The following is a 16,582-nucleotide window of genomic DNA, read 5'->3' as shown; positions in this document are numbered from 1 at the left end:
AGAGATTTTTGTAGTTCGTTCCAGTCATTGGCAGCAGAGAACTGGAAGGAGAGGCGGCTGAAGGAGGAATTGGCTTTGGGGGTGACCAGAGAGATATACCTGCTGGAGTGCATGCTACAGGTGGGTGCTGCTATGGTGACCAGCGAGCTGAGATAAGGGGGGACTTTACCCAGCAGGGTCTTGTAGATGACCTGGAGCCAGTGGGTTTGGCGACGGGTATGAAGTGAGAGCCAGCCAACGAGAGCGTACAGGTCGCAGTGGTGGGTAGTATATAGACAAGTTATCATTACTTAGTATTGGTACTCCTTGTATATTGCCAAGTTATCATTACTCAGTACTGGTACTTCTTGTATATAGACAAGTTATCATTACTCAGTACTGGTACGGTTATAATCATTTCAATATCAAAACAATCAAATAAATTCTCCTCCGCTCCTGACTGCATGTGCTGCTGCTCCAGTGAAGGAGCCTAGGCAAACATTTGACTCGTTTGCTACAACACCTTGCTTGTTTCAGCAAGGCGCAACATAGTTTCATCATGTTGTAAAGTGTCACGCTCTGACCTAAGAGAGTTGGTTTTTCTCTGTTTAGTTAGGTCAGGGTGTGATAGGGGGTGGGCATTCTATGTTTTGTTTGCTATGTTTTGGCCGGGTATGGTTTCCAATCAGATGCAGCTGTCTATCATTGTCTCTGATTGGAAGCCATACTTAGGCAGCCTGTTTTTCCCTTTGTTTTCGTGGGTAGTTGCTTTCTGTTTTGTTAGTATAACCTGACAGAACTACGCACCAAGATTGGACCAAGCAGTGTGGATCAGAGGACTGGACCTGGGAAAAGATCCTGGATGGGGCAGGACCTTGGACTAGGCCGGGGGAGTATCGCCGCCCGCAGGAGGACATAGAGGCAGTGAGGGCGGAACGGCGATACTGGGAGGAACGGGCAAGAAAGCAACAGGAGCCCGAGAGGCAGCGCCCCAAAACTGTTTTTGGGGGGGGGGGGGGGCACACGGGTAGATTGGCTAAGGCGGGTTTAAGACCTGAGGCAACTCCCCGTGCTTACCGTGGGGAGCGAGTGACTGAACAAGCACCGTGTTATGCGGTGATGCGCACTGTGTCGCCCATGCGCACTCACAGCCCGGTGTGCTCGGTGCAAGCTCCTCACCGTTGTCGTGCTAAAGTTGGCACTTAGCCAGCAAGGAGTATGCCTGCTCCTCAGTCTGGAGCCTCCGGCAACGCTCCCCAGTCCGGAGCCTCCGGCGACGCTCCCCAGTCCGGAGCCTTCGACGATGCTCCCCAGTCCTGAGCATCCTGCGGCGGTCCGCAGCCCAGAGTCTTCAGCGACGGTCCGCAGCCCAGAGTCTTCAGCAGCGGTTGGCGTTCCAAAGCCTCCGGCGATGATCCACGGTCTGGTTCCTCCGGACACACAGAAGCGGGGGGATCAGCGGGCGGTGGGGGTGCTACGCCCTGAACCAGAGCCGCCGCCAAGTACAGATGCCCACCCGGACCCTCCCCTATAGGTTCAGGTTTGCGGCCGGGAGTCCGCAGCTTTGGGGGGGGGGGGGGGGGGTACTGTCATGCTCAGACCTAAGAGAGCTGTTTTTTCTCTGTTTAGTCAGGTCAGGGTGTGATAGGGGGTGGGCATTCTATGTTTTGTTTTCTGTGTTTTGGCCGGGTATGGTTTCCAATCAGAGGCAGCTGTCTATCGTTGTCTCTGATTGGAAGCCATACTTAGGCAGCCTGTTTTTCCCTTTGTTTTCGTGGGTAGTTGTTTAGTTTGTATAACCTGACAGAACTGTTGGCTGTCATTTTGTTTATTTTGTCTAGTGTTTGTTTTCATTCAAATATAACGATGACCACTCAACACTCTGCGCCTTGGTCTCCTCTATATGACGCACGTTACATAAAGAGTCCATGTCACCGCGGAAATGAGCTCGACAGCACGAATGCTCGGCTGTCCCGTCATCAGTCAGCTGTAAGTTCCACCAAAAAAATGTAAAGGTCATGACGGTAATTTCATTTTCATGACGGTCTTCATCCATACTGGTAGGTTAAACGATGATCCGGTAATCGTGCCAGCCCTAGATGGTACAAGGTGGGTTTGTTAACCTAGAAATAGAGGTGTTCAGTGTATTGGGAGTGGTAGGATCCTAAATCATCTACTGTAAGTTCCCTGAAATCACACACGCACACTCTCTCTCTCTTACAGTGCGAGCTGTGCTGTCTGAGATGTCTGTGGCGTTGAGAGCAAACACGGCCCCTCGGGCCCCCACGTAGAGAAGACCCCTGTCCTCCTCTAGTAGCAGAGTACTGTAGTTCACTACTGAGGACTGGAAACACCTGCAGCCCAACAGACCTGGGGGGAGATAGAGGAGGGATGAGAGAGAGAGAAGGGGAGAGGAGAGGAGAAGAGTGGGAGGGTGAGAGAGGGTGAGAGAGAGAGAAGGGGAGAGGAGAGGGAGAAAGGGTGAGAGAGAAGGGGAGAGGAGAGGGAGAGAGAAGGAGACAGACAGAATGGGAGAGGAGAGGGAGAGAGGATGAGAGGGAGAGAGGATGAGAGAGAGAGAGAGAGAGAGAGAGAGAGAGAGAGAGAGAAAGAAGTGGAGAGGGAGAGAGTGTATGAGAGAGAGAGAGAGAGGGGATAGGAGAGGAGAGAGGAGAGGGAGAGAGAGAGAGGGAGAGAAGGGGAGAGGAGAGGGAGAGAGAAAGGGAGAGAGAAGGGGAGAGGAGAGGAAAGGGAGAAAGTGTGTGTGAAGGTGTGAGAGAGAGACAGGGAGAGACAGAGATAGAAGGGGAGAGGAGATGAGAGGAGAGAGAGAAAATAATCATTTATTAAAGTGACCTCTAACATGTACACCCTGACCCCATTGACACTGCCTCTCTCTCTCTCTCTCTCTCTCTCTCTCTCTCTCTCTCTCTCTCTCTCTCTCTCTCTCCTCTCTCTCTCTCTCTCTCTCTCTCTCTCTCTCTCTCTCTCTCTCTCTCTCTCTGTGTGTGTGTGAACCTGACTCAGCAGCCTAGTATCTGCTCTAATTAGTTCTCCAGTTGAGAGGCTGTGAGATAGTAATGACCGGACACAGAGGGGGTACTAGTGTGTGTGTGTGTGTGTGTGTGTGTGTGTGTGTGTGTGAACTTCACACTACACGTACCTACAGCCTACCCTAGTACTGGACTCTATTGCTAACCTAGTGTACAGCTAAACTGCAGAAAGCCAGCTGTACAAGACGAGTGTAACAATGACTCAACCATTACAGGTACAGTACAACAGACACACCCACATACAGGAGTGTCCTAGGGCAACAGCAATGTAATTAGCCTTTTTGATTTGTTCAACACTTTTTCGGTTGCTACATAATTCCATATGTGTTATTTCCTAGTTTTGATGTCTTTGCTATTATTCTACAATGTAGAAAATTGTCAAAATAAAGAAAAACCCTTGAATGAGTAGGTGTTCTAATACCTTTGACTGGTAGAGTACATCCATAATTTCAAAGCCTGTTTCATAGAGAATGTAACAATCTGGACTATACAGCTCTGGAAAAAATTAAGAGACCACTGCAAAATGATCAGTTTCTCTGGTTTGACTATTTATAGGTATGTGTTTGGGTAAAATGTATATTTTTGTTTTATTGTATAAACTACTGACAACATTTCTCCCAAATTCCAAATAAAAATATTGTAATTTAGAGCATTTATTTGCAGAAAATGCAACTGGTCAAAATAACAAAAAAAATGCATTGTCAGACCTCGAATAATGCAAAGAAAATAAGTTCATATTCATTTTTAAACAACACAATACTCATGTTTTAACTTAGGAAGAGTTCAGAAATCAATATTTGGTGGAATAACCCTGATTTTCAATCACAACTTTCATGCATCTTGACATGCTCTCCACGTTGATCCACCATTGATGTCGGGTGATTTTATGCCACTCCTGGCACAAAAATTCAAGCAGCTCGTCTGTGTTTGATGGCTTGTGACCATCCATCTTCCTCTTGATCACATTCCAGAGGTTTTCAATGGGGTTCAGGTCTGGAGATTGGGCTAGCCATGACAGGGTCTTGATCTGGTGAGATGAGTCATCTCGCAGTGTTTGTCATTATACCCTGATGAAGACAGCTTGTCTGTCGAAACGTTGGACATAAATATTATTGCATCTGAGTTCCTAGAGTGTGCGGCTCTCCTTTATTTTTTACGTGTTCTACTCCGCTAGCCAGCATCTCGCCAAAATAGGTGTGCGTTTCTTTCGCCTCTAGGTCCTCCATCCACACCTTGATTGACATGGCTGTGTGGCATGGAGCATTGTCCTGCTGGAAAAACCAATCCTCAGAGTTGGGGAACATTCTCTTCCAGGACAACCTTGCATGTGGCTTGATTCATGTGTCCTTCACAAAGACATATCTGCCCGATTCCAGCCTTGCTGAAGCACCCCCAGATCATCACCGATCCTCCACCAAATTTCCCAGTGGGTGCGAGACCTGGAGGGGCCTACAAGCCACAGTGTCTCGCACAGCACTTTTTTTTGTTACTTTGACCAGTTGTCATTTTCTGCAAATAAATGCTCTAAATGACAATATTTTTATTTGGAATTTGGGAGAAATGTTGTCAGGAGTTCATAGAATAAAACCAAAATTGGAATTTTATCCAAACACATACCTATAAATAGTAAAACCAGAGAAACTGATACATTTGCAGTGGTCTCAATGTTTTCCAGAGCTGTACTGTATGTAGTAACTTACTTTGAAGAGATGGTGATCAGGTCTAAATAGGGTTTGGTGTTTGGTAGTCTAAATTCAGTGTACTTGTCTTCAAATTCCATTTCCCCAAAGTTAGACTTTTGCCAACTAATTTTCTTCAGCTTGTGTGCGGTGATCCTTAGATTATCCAAACTTGCCCAGAGGGAATTGTTGATATGTTGTACATTTTTTATTCTAAATAACATTTTCCTTTGAGAAATGTGCCCATAATTAATTTTACGTACATGTTTTTAGTATTTTAGAGATAGAAAGATGAAAAAAACATTTAGACATTTGTAGGAGGATAAATACCCATTGCACAAAGGACAGGATGCCAGAAATCATTTACATTCAAGCTGGCCAGTGTGGCAGCCAGATCGGCACCAAGGCTATGTATTATACAATGAGATGAAAATCCTTCCTGTTATACTTAAAATTCAACCTCAATACTCAGTTAACTCCACTGAAGACTATGTGGGTGCCTCAGACATTCATCTGGATGTGAACAGTGTATACTACAATACATTCTCATGTCAGTCTATCTGTGTCTCTAATACAGGAGTCAACATTCTCTGTCAATCACTGTGACCATCTCTAGAGTATTTACATTACTGTATTGATACAATGTTTAGTGCCGTAACAGTAATCAAAGTCATTATCGTTGTATTAGGGAACCCTTTTTGGTTCCTCAGTAGAAACCTTTTTGGTTCCAGGTAGAACTATTTTGAGTTCCAGGTAGAATCCTATGTGGAAAGGGTTCTACATGAAACCCAAACGGTTCTACCTGGAACTAATAGGGGCTATTCGAAGGGTTCTCCTATAGGGACAACCAAAGAACCCTTTTGGTTCTAGATAGCACCTTTTTTTCTAAGAGTGTAGGCAACAGCTGTGACTAGGGTCTGGGAATCATGATGGACTGTCTTGGTAACTTTGAAAAGGGGAGAGAGAAAAAATGTGTGAGGGTCCTCTTCAGACAGACAACTCTCCCAACAAATCACGAGTTTGGCTAGCCGGAGATGAAAATGCAGGCAGGAATTGTGCTCATGAAAAACTCTTACCATAGCCTGTAGGCAGACATGCCAGAAGGTCATGATTTTAAACCAAAGTTTGCAGGCAAAACCTTTCAAGTAGTTTTAGTGAAGGCAGTTGAAGCAAACTAGTCACTTGTGAAATGCACTCATTAAAAATAACCTCAGTGATCTCCATCTAGCTAGCTACTATTTTGTGTCCGGGGGATGTTTACGCTAGGGCAGCCAGCGGATAAGGCAGTGAACATTGGTACATTGTGGGAGTCAACCCGTCTGTCTGAAGGGACTACACACAGCCTGCCCCGGCCCCCGGCCCCCACTCCCATAAAACAAAGTCACATTGAAACGCAACAAGATCTGGGGCCGTATGTATCAAGTGTCTCAGAGTAGTGCTGACACCAGGCTATGTCGGACAAAGGCCGTTAAAAAATGTAAAAGACTCCAGCCACCCAAGACATAGACTGTTCTCTGCTACGGCATGGCAAGCGGTACCGATGCACCAAGTCTGGAACCAACAGGACCCTGAACAGCTTCTACCCCCAAGCCATAAGACTGATAAATAGTTAGTTAAATCGTTAACCAATAGCTACCCGGACGATCTGGATTTAACATTTTTGCACTAACTCTTTTGACTCTTCACATTCGCTGCTGCTACTGTTTATTATCTATCCTTGTTGTCTAGTCACTTTATCCCTACCTATATGTAGATATCTACCTCAATTACCTCGTACCCCTGCTCATCGACTCGGTATTGGTACTCTGTGTATATAGCCAAGTTATCGTTACTCATTGTGTATTTATTCCTCATGATATTATTTTTCTATTCTTTCAATTTCTTTCTCTCTGCATTGTTGGTAAGAGCCCGTAAGTAAGCATTTCACTGATTGTCTACACCTGTTGTTTACAATTTGATCTAGGATTAGTTTTGCCTTTTAGATCATGGACAGGAGGATCTGATCCAAGATCAATATTCCTACTCCGAGACGCTTTACAAATACGAGTCTTGATTCCCAGAGAAAAGAATTGTGGACAAGAAATGTCTGATTTCTCCACCTCTGTAAAGGTACTAGTAGCTCCTGTTAAAACTTCTTATGGATCGGTGTCCCGTCCACGGGACAGTTGTTGCTCGATATGCATAATGTGACTAAAACGTTGTTTTAATAAACAACAACACAAAAAATGTGGTACATATAAGTGTCTTATATGGGCAGAAAGCTTAAATTCTTGTTAATCTAACTGCATTGTCCAATTTACAGTAGCTATTACAGCAAAAAAATACCATGCTATTGTTTGAGGAGAGTGCACAACCACAAAACACTTTTATCACGGAGACAGGTTTGATACATTCACATCTGAAGGTAAATAATTTACTTACATTCTGAAATCTTGCTCTGATTTGCCATCCTAAGGGTCCCAGAGATAAAATGTAGTGTAGTTTTGTTTGATAAAATCCTTTTCATATCCTAAAAATGTCCATATATTATGCACGATCGATTTTGTATTTCCACTCGATCATCTTGCAAAGAAAGAAATCTGTGAAAATCTAACGCTAAACGTTGTTTCAACCAGTGAAATTACGTTTGTATGTATTCCTCAGTCACTCTAAAAAGTAACCAACCTTTGCTATATCGTTCTGCATTCAGTATATCCACTGGAAAGCCAATTTTAGCCAGGAAGGCACGACATCATTGTGCGCGGATGACACGGGCGGTGTTCACTTGATTGACTGTATCTTTGTCCAATGACCACCTATCGTTTTGAAACCGTGCTTTACGTGAGTAGGTGGAAACCCTTTGTGTGAAGACAAATCTTTCAGCTAACCAGCTAGCTCCCGATGAGTCGAGTGGCATTTGGACTTTTATGCAATATAACCACTAATTAAATATGTGTATGAACAGCAAACAAGGCACTTGAAAGCCACAACATGTCAAAGTCAACATACAATACACATTGGGCTCCCGACTGGCACAGTGGTCTAACACACTGCAGTACCTGGTTTGAATCCAGGCTGCATCACATCTGGCTGTGATTGGGAGTCCCACAGGGCAGTGCACAATTTGCCCAGCGTCGCCCAGGTTTGGCCAGGGTAGGCGTCATTAAAAATAAGAATTTGTACTGACTTGCCAAGTTAAATAAAGGTTAATTAATTAAAATAAACAAATAATTGATACACACACACTTCACCAGAGTGTTCCTCCTACTCTATATAATATATGTTTATAGATGTGTTGTTTATTTGATATATTGCTAAAATAAAGGTTCAATAAAATATGTAATAAACTTGAGTTCTTACTGATTTAAAAAAATCTTCAATAGTGGTAAAGACTGACTTTAGAGAGATCACATTCAAGTCCTCCATCCCCCACTTAGTCTAACTGCTGCTCTCTCTGGCTCCACAACAAACCCCGCCCTGCCATCTAGAGGTGGGAATACCCAGCCAGCCTACAAGTAGAGGATGGGAAGTGCTTTACAGCAGAAAGACACTTGGGACTTGGAAATTGTAAATAGTGTGTACATTTAAAACAAATTTTGTTTTACTTTGTGTGTAGTTTGTGGTGTGTTCACTTATGACTTTAGATCACTGTTGGCTGCTAACTTGGCCCTTATCTTAAATACTTCACTTCTGTGTTTGGAGACATTGGATCAGCATTCTTGTTGCGTCTCCTGTTAGTACATTTTATGTAGGGAACCTAATGATCCATCATGTATGACATTCCTGGGAGTGTATAAACTTGTATTTGGTATTAGCATAGCATTTTTGTATGTTTTCTATAGTAAATGTATCAATTTACGATTTGGGCAAATCGTGAGGGACACCTGGGTGACTTCATACTAAATTGTCATGTAGCTTGCTCATTCTTGAAGTTATCAGTCTGAAACTTTGCCCTCTTGTGGACAACATCTAAATTACCTCCAGCTTCCTAGCTGAATGTGTGGCTTTTCTTTTTCATGTCAAAGATGATGCAACAAACATAAAAATTGAAAACACATGTTTTTTTCTTTGTATTATCTTTTACCAGATCTATTGTGTTATATTCTCCTACATTCATTTCACATTTCCACAAACCTTAAATTGTTCCCTTTCAAATGATATCAAGACAGTTAGATTCGGGTATGTCATTTTAGGCGGAAATTGAAAAGAAGGGCCTGATCCTTAATTAAGAAGATACTTATCTGAGCTCTGTGAAGGTACTAGTAGCTAGTAGCTTCTTAGTTGTTATTAAGAAGATACTTATCTGAGCTCTGTGAAGGTACTAGTAGCTAGTAGCTTCTTAGTTGTTATTAAGAAGATACTTATCTGAGCTCTGTGAAGGTACTAGTAGCTAGTAGCTTCTTAGTTGTTATTAAGAAGATACTTATCTGAGCTCTGTGAAGGTACTAGTAGCTAGTAGCTTCTTAGTTGTTATTAAGAAGATACTTATTTGAGGCCATGGCTGAGTGGTCACACATTTCACAAATATTTAAAAAGACTTCCAAAGGGTTCTTTGGTTGTTCCCGTAGGAGAACCCTTTTTGGTTCCATGTAGGACCCTCTGTGGAAAGGGCTCTACCTGGAACGAAAAAGGGCTCTTCAAAGGGTTCTCCTATGAGGACAACCAAAGAACCCTTTTAGGTTCTAGATAGCACCTTTTTTATAAAAACTATTTTACAACGAGTGTACTGTGTAGCTCCTTTCTTTATGGGCCGATTTCCCTGGACTGACAAGTGCTTCTCTATGGGAGGATTTCCCTGGACTGACAAGTGCTTCACTATGGGACTATTTCCCTAGACTAACAATTGCTTCTCTGTGGTAGGATTTTCCTGGACTAATAAGTCCTTCTCTATGGGACTATTTCCCTGGACAAACAATTGCTTCTCTATGGGCTGATTTCCCTGGAAAACAGGTGCTTCTCTATGGGCCGATCTCCCTGGACTAAGAAGCACCTCCAAAGGACAACGTCTACTGTGTGTTAGTTTAGAAATAGACTAAGTCTGTCTGGGAAACCACCCTTACATGTTTTATATGCATTAAACTAGGTTGCTGGATAACTTGGCAAAGAATGGGTGAAGTTCGGCCATGTGTTGCTCATGTGAATGTCCTTTCTTTTTGTTTCATTTCTTATACTAGGTTTGAAATCCCATCTTTCTTCATGTTTTTGACTTCCCAGTGAATAGCATTGGGATTAATCAGACACAAAGGACAGCGGCCATATTACATTCCTTCTGGGTGATTGTATAACCAGCCTACTCTATTTTCTCCCCTGGAATGTGAGATGTCCTCTGCAAGCACAAGTGTGAAAGACAAGGCCATTCACACACATTGATGCATGTGCATCCACGCACACACCACACTCACACACCCACACACAGTATACAAAATGTGCCTGTCCTTGGGAGCAGAGACAATGAGTGTGTTGCAGAGACAATGAGTGTGTTGCAGAGACAATGAGTGTGTTGCAGAGACAATGCCTGTAATCCCAGCGTTGTGTCTCACTACGACAGGTGAGAGGACAAGATACACACCCAACACACAAATAGGCGAACACATGAACGCACACACACACACACACACACACACACACACACACACACACACACACACACACACACACACACACACACACACACACACACCTAAGAGGAACGCCAATATCACCCTTCCTCCCCCACACACACAATCCATGCTTGGTTTATGGAAAGAGAGGATCCAGAGGTCACTGGGGGGTCAGGGGTTACTAAAGGTCAGAGTTCAACTCCGCCTTAGACTGGGGTTTAATCCCATCAGGATTGACCTGAAAGTCTGACTGTACATGGTGAGAATTATTCATGGGCCTTAGTGTGACCAGATACAGCTAAACTTGACTGGGAATACACATACTGGATTCTCACATACCATCCCTGCTATTCAACTCATTAATGAGCGATTCTGTTTGTCACCTTTAATTACAGTGTGTTTGTGTATATGAGAAACAGGGAGAGATCCTGAGGACTGTATTTACTGAGTAAATATTTTGAAGGGGCCTCATCTGATCAAGTCAGAAGTTCAGAACACAGTTTTCAGAAACAGTTGAAGTCAGAAGTTTACATGCACCTTAGCCAAAGACATTTAAACTCAGTTTTCCACAATTCCTGACATTTAATCCTAGTAAAAAGTCCCCATCTTCAGTCAGTTAGGATCAGTACTTCATTTTAAGAATGTGAAATGTCAGAATAATAGTAGAGAGAATTATTTATTTCAGCTTTTATTTCTTTCATCACATTCCCAGTTGGTCAGAAGTTTACATACACTCAATTAGTATTTTGTAGCATTGCCTTCAAATTGTTTAACTTGGGTCAAATGTTTCGGGTAGCCTTCCACAAGCTTCCCACAGTAAGTTGGGTGAATTTTGGCCCATTCCTCCTGACAGCTAGTGTAACAGAGTCAGGTTTGTAGGCTTCCTTGCTTGCACACGCTTTTTCAGTTCTGCCCACAAATTTTCTATGGGATTGAGGTCAGGGATTTGTGATGGCCACTCCAATACCTTGACTTTGTTGTCCTTAAGCCATTTTGCCATAACTTTGGAAGTATGCTTGGGGTCATTGTCAATTTGGAAGACCCATTTGCGACCGAGCTTTAACTTCCTGACTGATGTCTTGAAATGTTGCTTCAATATATCCACCTAATTTTCTCCCTCATGATGCCATCTATTTTGTGAAGTGCACCAGTCCCTCCTGCAGAAAAGCACCCCCACAACATGATGCTGCCACCCCCATGTTTCACGTTTGGGATGGTGTTCTTCGGCTTGCAAGCCTCCCCCTTTTTCCTCCAAACATAACAATGGTCAATATGGCCAAACAATTCTATTTTGGTTTCATCAGACCAGAGGACATTTCTCCAAAAAGTACGATCTTTGTCCCCATGTGCAATTTGCAATTGCAAACCGTGGTCTGGCTTTTTTTTATGGCGGTTTTGGAGCAGTGGCTTCTTCCTTGCTGAGCGGCCTTTCAGGTAATGTTGATATAGGACTCGTTTTACTGTGGATATAGATGCTTTTGTATCTGTTTCCTCCAGCATCTTCACAAGGTCCTTTGCTGTTCTGGGATTGATTTGCACCTTTCGCACCAAAGTACGTTAATCTCTAGGAGACAGAATGCATCTCCTTCCTGAGCGGTATGACGGCTGTGTGGTCCCATGGTGTTTATACTTGCCTACTATTGTTCGGACACATGAACGTGGTACCTTCAGAAATTGCTCCCAAGGATGAATCACACTTGTGGAGGTCTACAATTTTTTTATGAGGTCTTGGCTGATTTCTTTTGATTTTCCCATGATGTCAAGCAAAGAGCCACTGCGTTTGAGGTAGGCCTTGAAATACATCCACAGGTACACCTCCAATTGACTCAAATGATGTCAATTTGCCTATCAGAAGCTTCTAAAGGCATGACATAATTTTCTTGAATTTTCCAAGCTGTTTAAAGGCACAGTGAACTTAGTGTATGCACACTTCTGACCCACTGGAATTGTGATACGGTGAATTATAAGAGAAATAATCTGTCTGTAAACAATTGTTGGAAAAATTACTTGCATCATGCACAAAGTAGATGTCCTAACCGACTTGCCAAAACTATAGTTTGTTAGCAATAAATTTGTGGAGTGGTTGAAAAACATGTTTTAATGACTCCAACCTAAGTGTATGTAAACTTCCGACTTCAACTGTATATGCACTCACACGTGTTTTATGTTGATACACATTAAGCATAGAATTGTGTGCATCAGCCAATCTTCTCACCACTAGTCTCTTTACCAGCTGTGTACAAGGTCAACGCACATGGGTTCTTTCCCATACCGTCTCTGTCACAGTACAACATCTTCATATTAGAGATCCAGGAATGTAACTTAAACTTCACACACCTTATTACACCAGTGAAAGCTATGGGTGATTTATATCCTATTACTGCCCCTTTAAACCTCCCAGTCATATATCTCCTCCCCATTAGGTCTACTTGCCCCTCTCTGCTCTTCTCCCTGTTGCTCTTTCATTTAAAATGTTATTCATTTAGCAGTAGTGAGTGCATGTATTTCCTTACTGGTCCCCCGTGGGAATCGAACCCACAACCCTGGCATCGCAAGCACCATGTTCTACCAACTGAGCCACACGGGATCTTTCACACTATGTAATGTTTACAGTGAAAGTCACCACCTCCCAAAGCATCAATCAGACTCAGCGATAGGCTATAATGTAGATTCAGAAAGTAAACAGCATAGTGGGTCAATTTCCTCAACAATTAAGAGGGTTGAAGCGTGAGGCTCAACTTCTCCGATCTTTTGGTGCCCTGGCTTCCATGCTGTGAACAAAGTGAAGTGAACCCGTGCACATGCGCAGATACGGTGTGTGACTGTGTGAGAGCGAAGTCTTGCATCTCGCTCATCTCAATATCTGTGGTGCTGCTCGTGGCAATGTCATTTTGCTGAGTCTACCTTTCAGGTTAGGTGTGTATTTTAACCACCCCGTGGTGGGCTTGGAGTGTTGCCATGGTCACATTTAGATGAAAGGGGTCTGTTCAAAGTGTGCACATAAAAGCCACAGTGATGGCAGGATAAAATACAGACTTAAGAAAGAGAAGGAGGAGAGAATAAAGACTTGAAGGTAGAAAGAGAGAGGGAGCCAAGTGTAAGAGGGAGGAGGGATTGGTACGGCAAGCAAGTAATGGAGGAAAAAGGAGAGGAATGAGAAGGGAGATGAGAAAGGAGATGAGAAAGGAGATGAAGAAGGAGATGAAGAAGGAGATGAAGAAGGAGATGAGAAAGGAGTTGAGTAAGGAGTTGAGAAAGGGCATGGGAAAGGAGATGTAGGTGGACAAGAAAGATTGAGGAGAGATAAATTGTTGATTTAGAAGGAGTGAGATAAGAGAAGAGGAGTAGAGGAGGAGAGAAGGGAGAAGGGAGCAGGAGGGGAGGAGAAGAGGAGGAGGGGAGGAGAGAAGGGAGGAGAGGAGGAGGACCATTGACCAAATAGACTCAGATGTGATTGCATAAAACCACAGGCAGATTTGTATTCACACACACACACACACACACACACACACACACACACACACACACACACACACACACACACACACACACACACACACACACACACACACACACACACACACACACACACACACACACACACACACAGGTGTGAGAGTACAGCTCTCCTTTCTCTGTCTAAGCTCAAACACAGGCCTCAGGCCCTGTGACATTATGGCCTCCCAGCGTTAGTGAGGCTTTACACAGCAGATTATCGAGTCAGAGAGACATAAAGAGAGAGAGAGAGAGAGAGAGAAATAGGGAGAGGGATGGGAGGAGAGGGTTTCCAAAACAATAGTTTTCTCCTGACCCTCTACATTTCTATCGCGGTGTGTGTGTGTGTGCGTGTGCTTACCGCTGGTAGTCACAGTGATCCTGGGGGTGACATCCAGGACCATGGGGGCTCTGAAGGGGTATCCTCCCGCTACACCACAGCTCAGGAGCAGGAGGAGGGGGGACAGGGCAGACCACACACACACTGCCATCTACACACACACCCGCCAGGGGGAGAGAGCTGCCCTCTGACTACTCCTCAGAGAGGAGGACACACACACACACTGTGAAAAAACACACTCTCATTCACACTGCTCATGCATCCGTTCATATGAACACACTAGTGAGCTGCTGTTCTCCTTCTATTCAGAGCAAGAAACTCGCACACTCACTCACCCGCTCAAGCAAAGAAACACTGTCACTCCGACACACACACACACACACACACACATACACTGGAAGGCAGTCCTCTCTTCTCTCGGCAGACACACACACATATACACACATATAGCACACCAACACCAACAAACACTGGAATCTCTCTCCCTCTGGGCTGAAGGCTGAACCTTGCTGGCTCATCTACTTGCTGCAGGTTCCATCTAGAGAGAAAACATGTCAGACTTTATCCAATGTCATCTACACATGTCTAATCTACGTATTGCTGCCAGGAACTGTTGTCAAACTCCAAACCCTTCAGTAGCGTACATTTATACATTCAGCAATCATTACTGTAACATCACAACCACATCAATCACTACTGTAACATCACAACCACATCAATCATTACTGTAACATCACAACCACATTAATCACTACTGTAACATCACAACCACATTAATCACTACTGTAACATCACAACCACATTAATCATTACTGTAACATCACAACCACATTAATCATTACTGTAACATCACAGCCACATTAATCACTACTGTAACATCACAACCACATTAATCACTACTGTAACATCACAACCGCATTAATCATTACTGTAACATCACAACCACATTAATCATTACTGTAACATCACAACCACATTAATGATTACTGTAACATCACAACCACATTAATCATTACTGTAACATCACAACCACATTAATCACTACTGTAACATCACAACCACATTAATCACTACTGTAACATCACAATCACATTAATCACTACTGTAACATCACAATCACATTAATCATTACTGTAACATCACAACCACATTAATCATTACTGTAACATCACAACCACATTAATCACTACTGTAACATCACAACCACATTAATCATTACTGTAACATCACAACCACATTAATCACTACTGTAACATCACAACCACATCAATCATTACTGTAACATCACAACCACATTAATCACTACTGTAAAATCACAATCACATTAATCATTACTGTAACATCACAACCACATTAATCATTACTGTAACATCACAGCCACATTAATCACTACTGTAACATCACAACCACATTAATCACTACTGTAAAATCACAATCACATTAATCATTACTGTAACATCACAACCACATTAATCACTACTGTAACATCACAATCACATTAATCATTACTGTAACATCACAACCACATTAATCATTACTGTAACATCACAACCACATTAATCACTACTGTAACATCACAACCACATTAATCACTACTGTAACATCACAATCACATTAATCACTACTGTAACATCACAATCACATTAATCATTACTGTAACATCACAACCACATTAATCACTACTGTAACATCACAACCACTTTAATCATTACTGTAACATCACACCCACATTAATCACTACTGTAACATCACAACCACATTAATCATTACTGTAACATCACAACCACATTAATCACTACTGTAACATCACAACCACTTTAATCATTACTGTAACATCACAACCACATTAATCACTACTGTAACATCACAACCACAGCAATCTTTATCACAACCACATGAATCATTACTGTAACATCTTAACTGCACAAATAGCATGTGTATTAATCAACCAACCATTGTGTAATATGTATAATAAACCAAGTAAAGACTTTGAGATAAGATAGTGATGGAATGTAATGGAAATCCAAAAGTATGAAAATAGTGTGAGAGTTAAAGCACTAAGGGAAGATAAATCCCCAGAGAAAAGGAGAGAATAACATTACCTTTCGGTTGAAGAGATGGAGGAACGACAGCTAGCTAGGAGGGTTACTACAGGCTGCAGAGGAATGAGAGAGAGACTGTTGTCTGTTGTGTGGAGAGAAAGAACTTAGAGAGAAGGGTAAGAAACATGTTGCTGAGAGAGCGAGAGCGAGAGAGAGAGAGAGAGAGAGAGAGAGAGAGAGAGAGAGAGAGAGAGGGAGAGGGAGAGATATAGATAGAGAGAGTAATAGAATTATCCTGCTGCCCACTTTAGTAGAAGGGGAGCTAGGTAACTGATCAATATAATGAGAGAAGAGAGGAAAGATAGAAAAGGAGTTTGATGATTGTAGCATGACATAGTGTCTCTAGCTTCCCTTC

The 16,582-nt window shown here is 42.9% G+C and overlaps 1 protein-coding gene across 1 annotated transcript in view; it reads right to left on the bottom strand.

Annotated features, from left to right (window-relative positions):
• LOC115193549 (semaphorin-4G) overlaps nt 1-16,348 on the bottom strand; it is a 40,181-nt gene extending 23,833 nt beyond the window's left edge. Inside the window, exons 1-3 of the mRNA XM_029752269.1 lie at nt 16,228-16,348; nt 14,147-14,663; nt 2,201-2,349 (exon numbers count right to left, since the gene is read on the bottom strand). Coding sequence (XP_029608129.1) covers nt 2,201-2,349; nt 14,147-14,276 — 279 coding nt within the window. The 5' untranslated portion in view covers nt 14,277-14,663; nt 16,228-16,348. The remainder of the gene's footprint in view (nt 1-2,200; nt 2,350-14,146; nt 14,664-16,227) is intronic.
• Nucleotides 16,349-16,582: the final 234 nt, after the last annotated feature.

This window comes from Salmo trutta, chromosome 5, assembly GCF_901001165.1.
Source record: "Salmo trutta chromosome 5, fSalTru1.1, whole genome shotgun sequence".
NCBI lineage: Eukaryota > Metazoa > Chordata > Actinopteri > Salmoniformes > Salmonidae > Salmo > Salmo trutta.
Note: the sequence above shows the minus strand (reverse complement) of the source record. Positions and strands in the feature narration are given on the sequence as shown.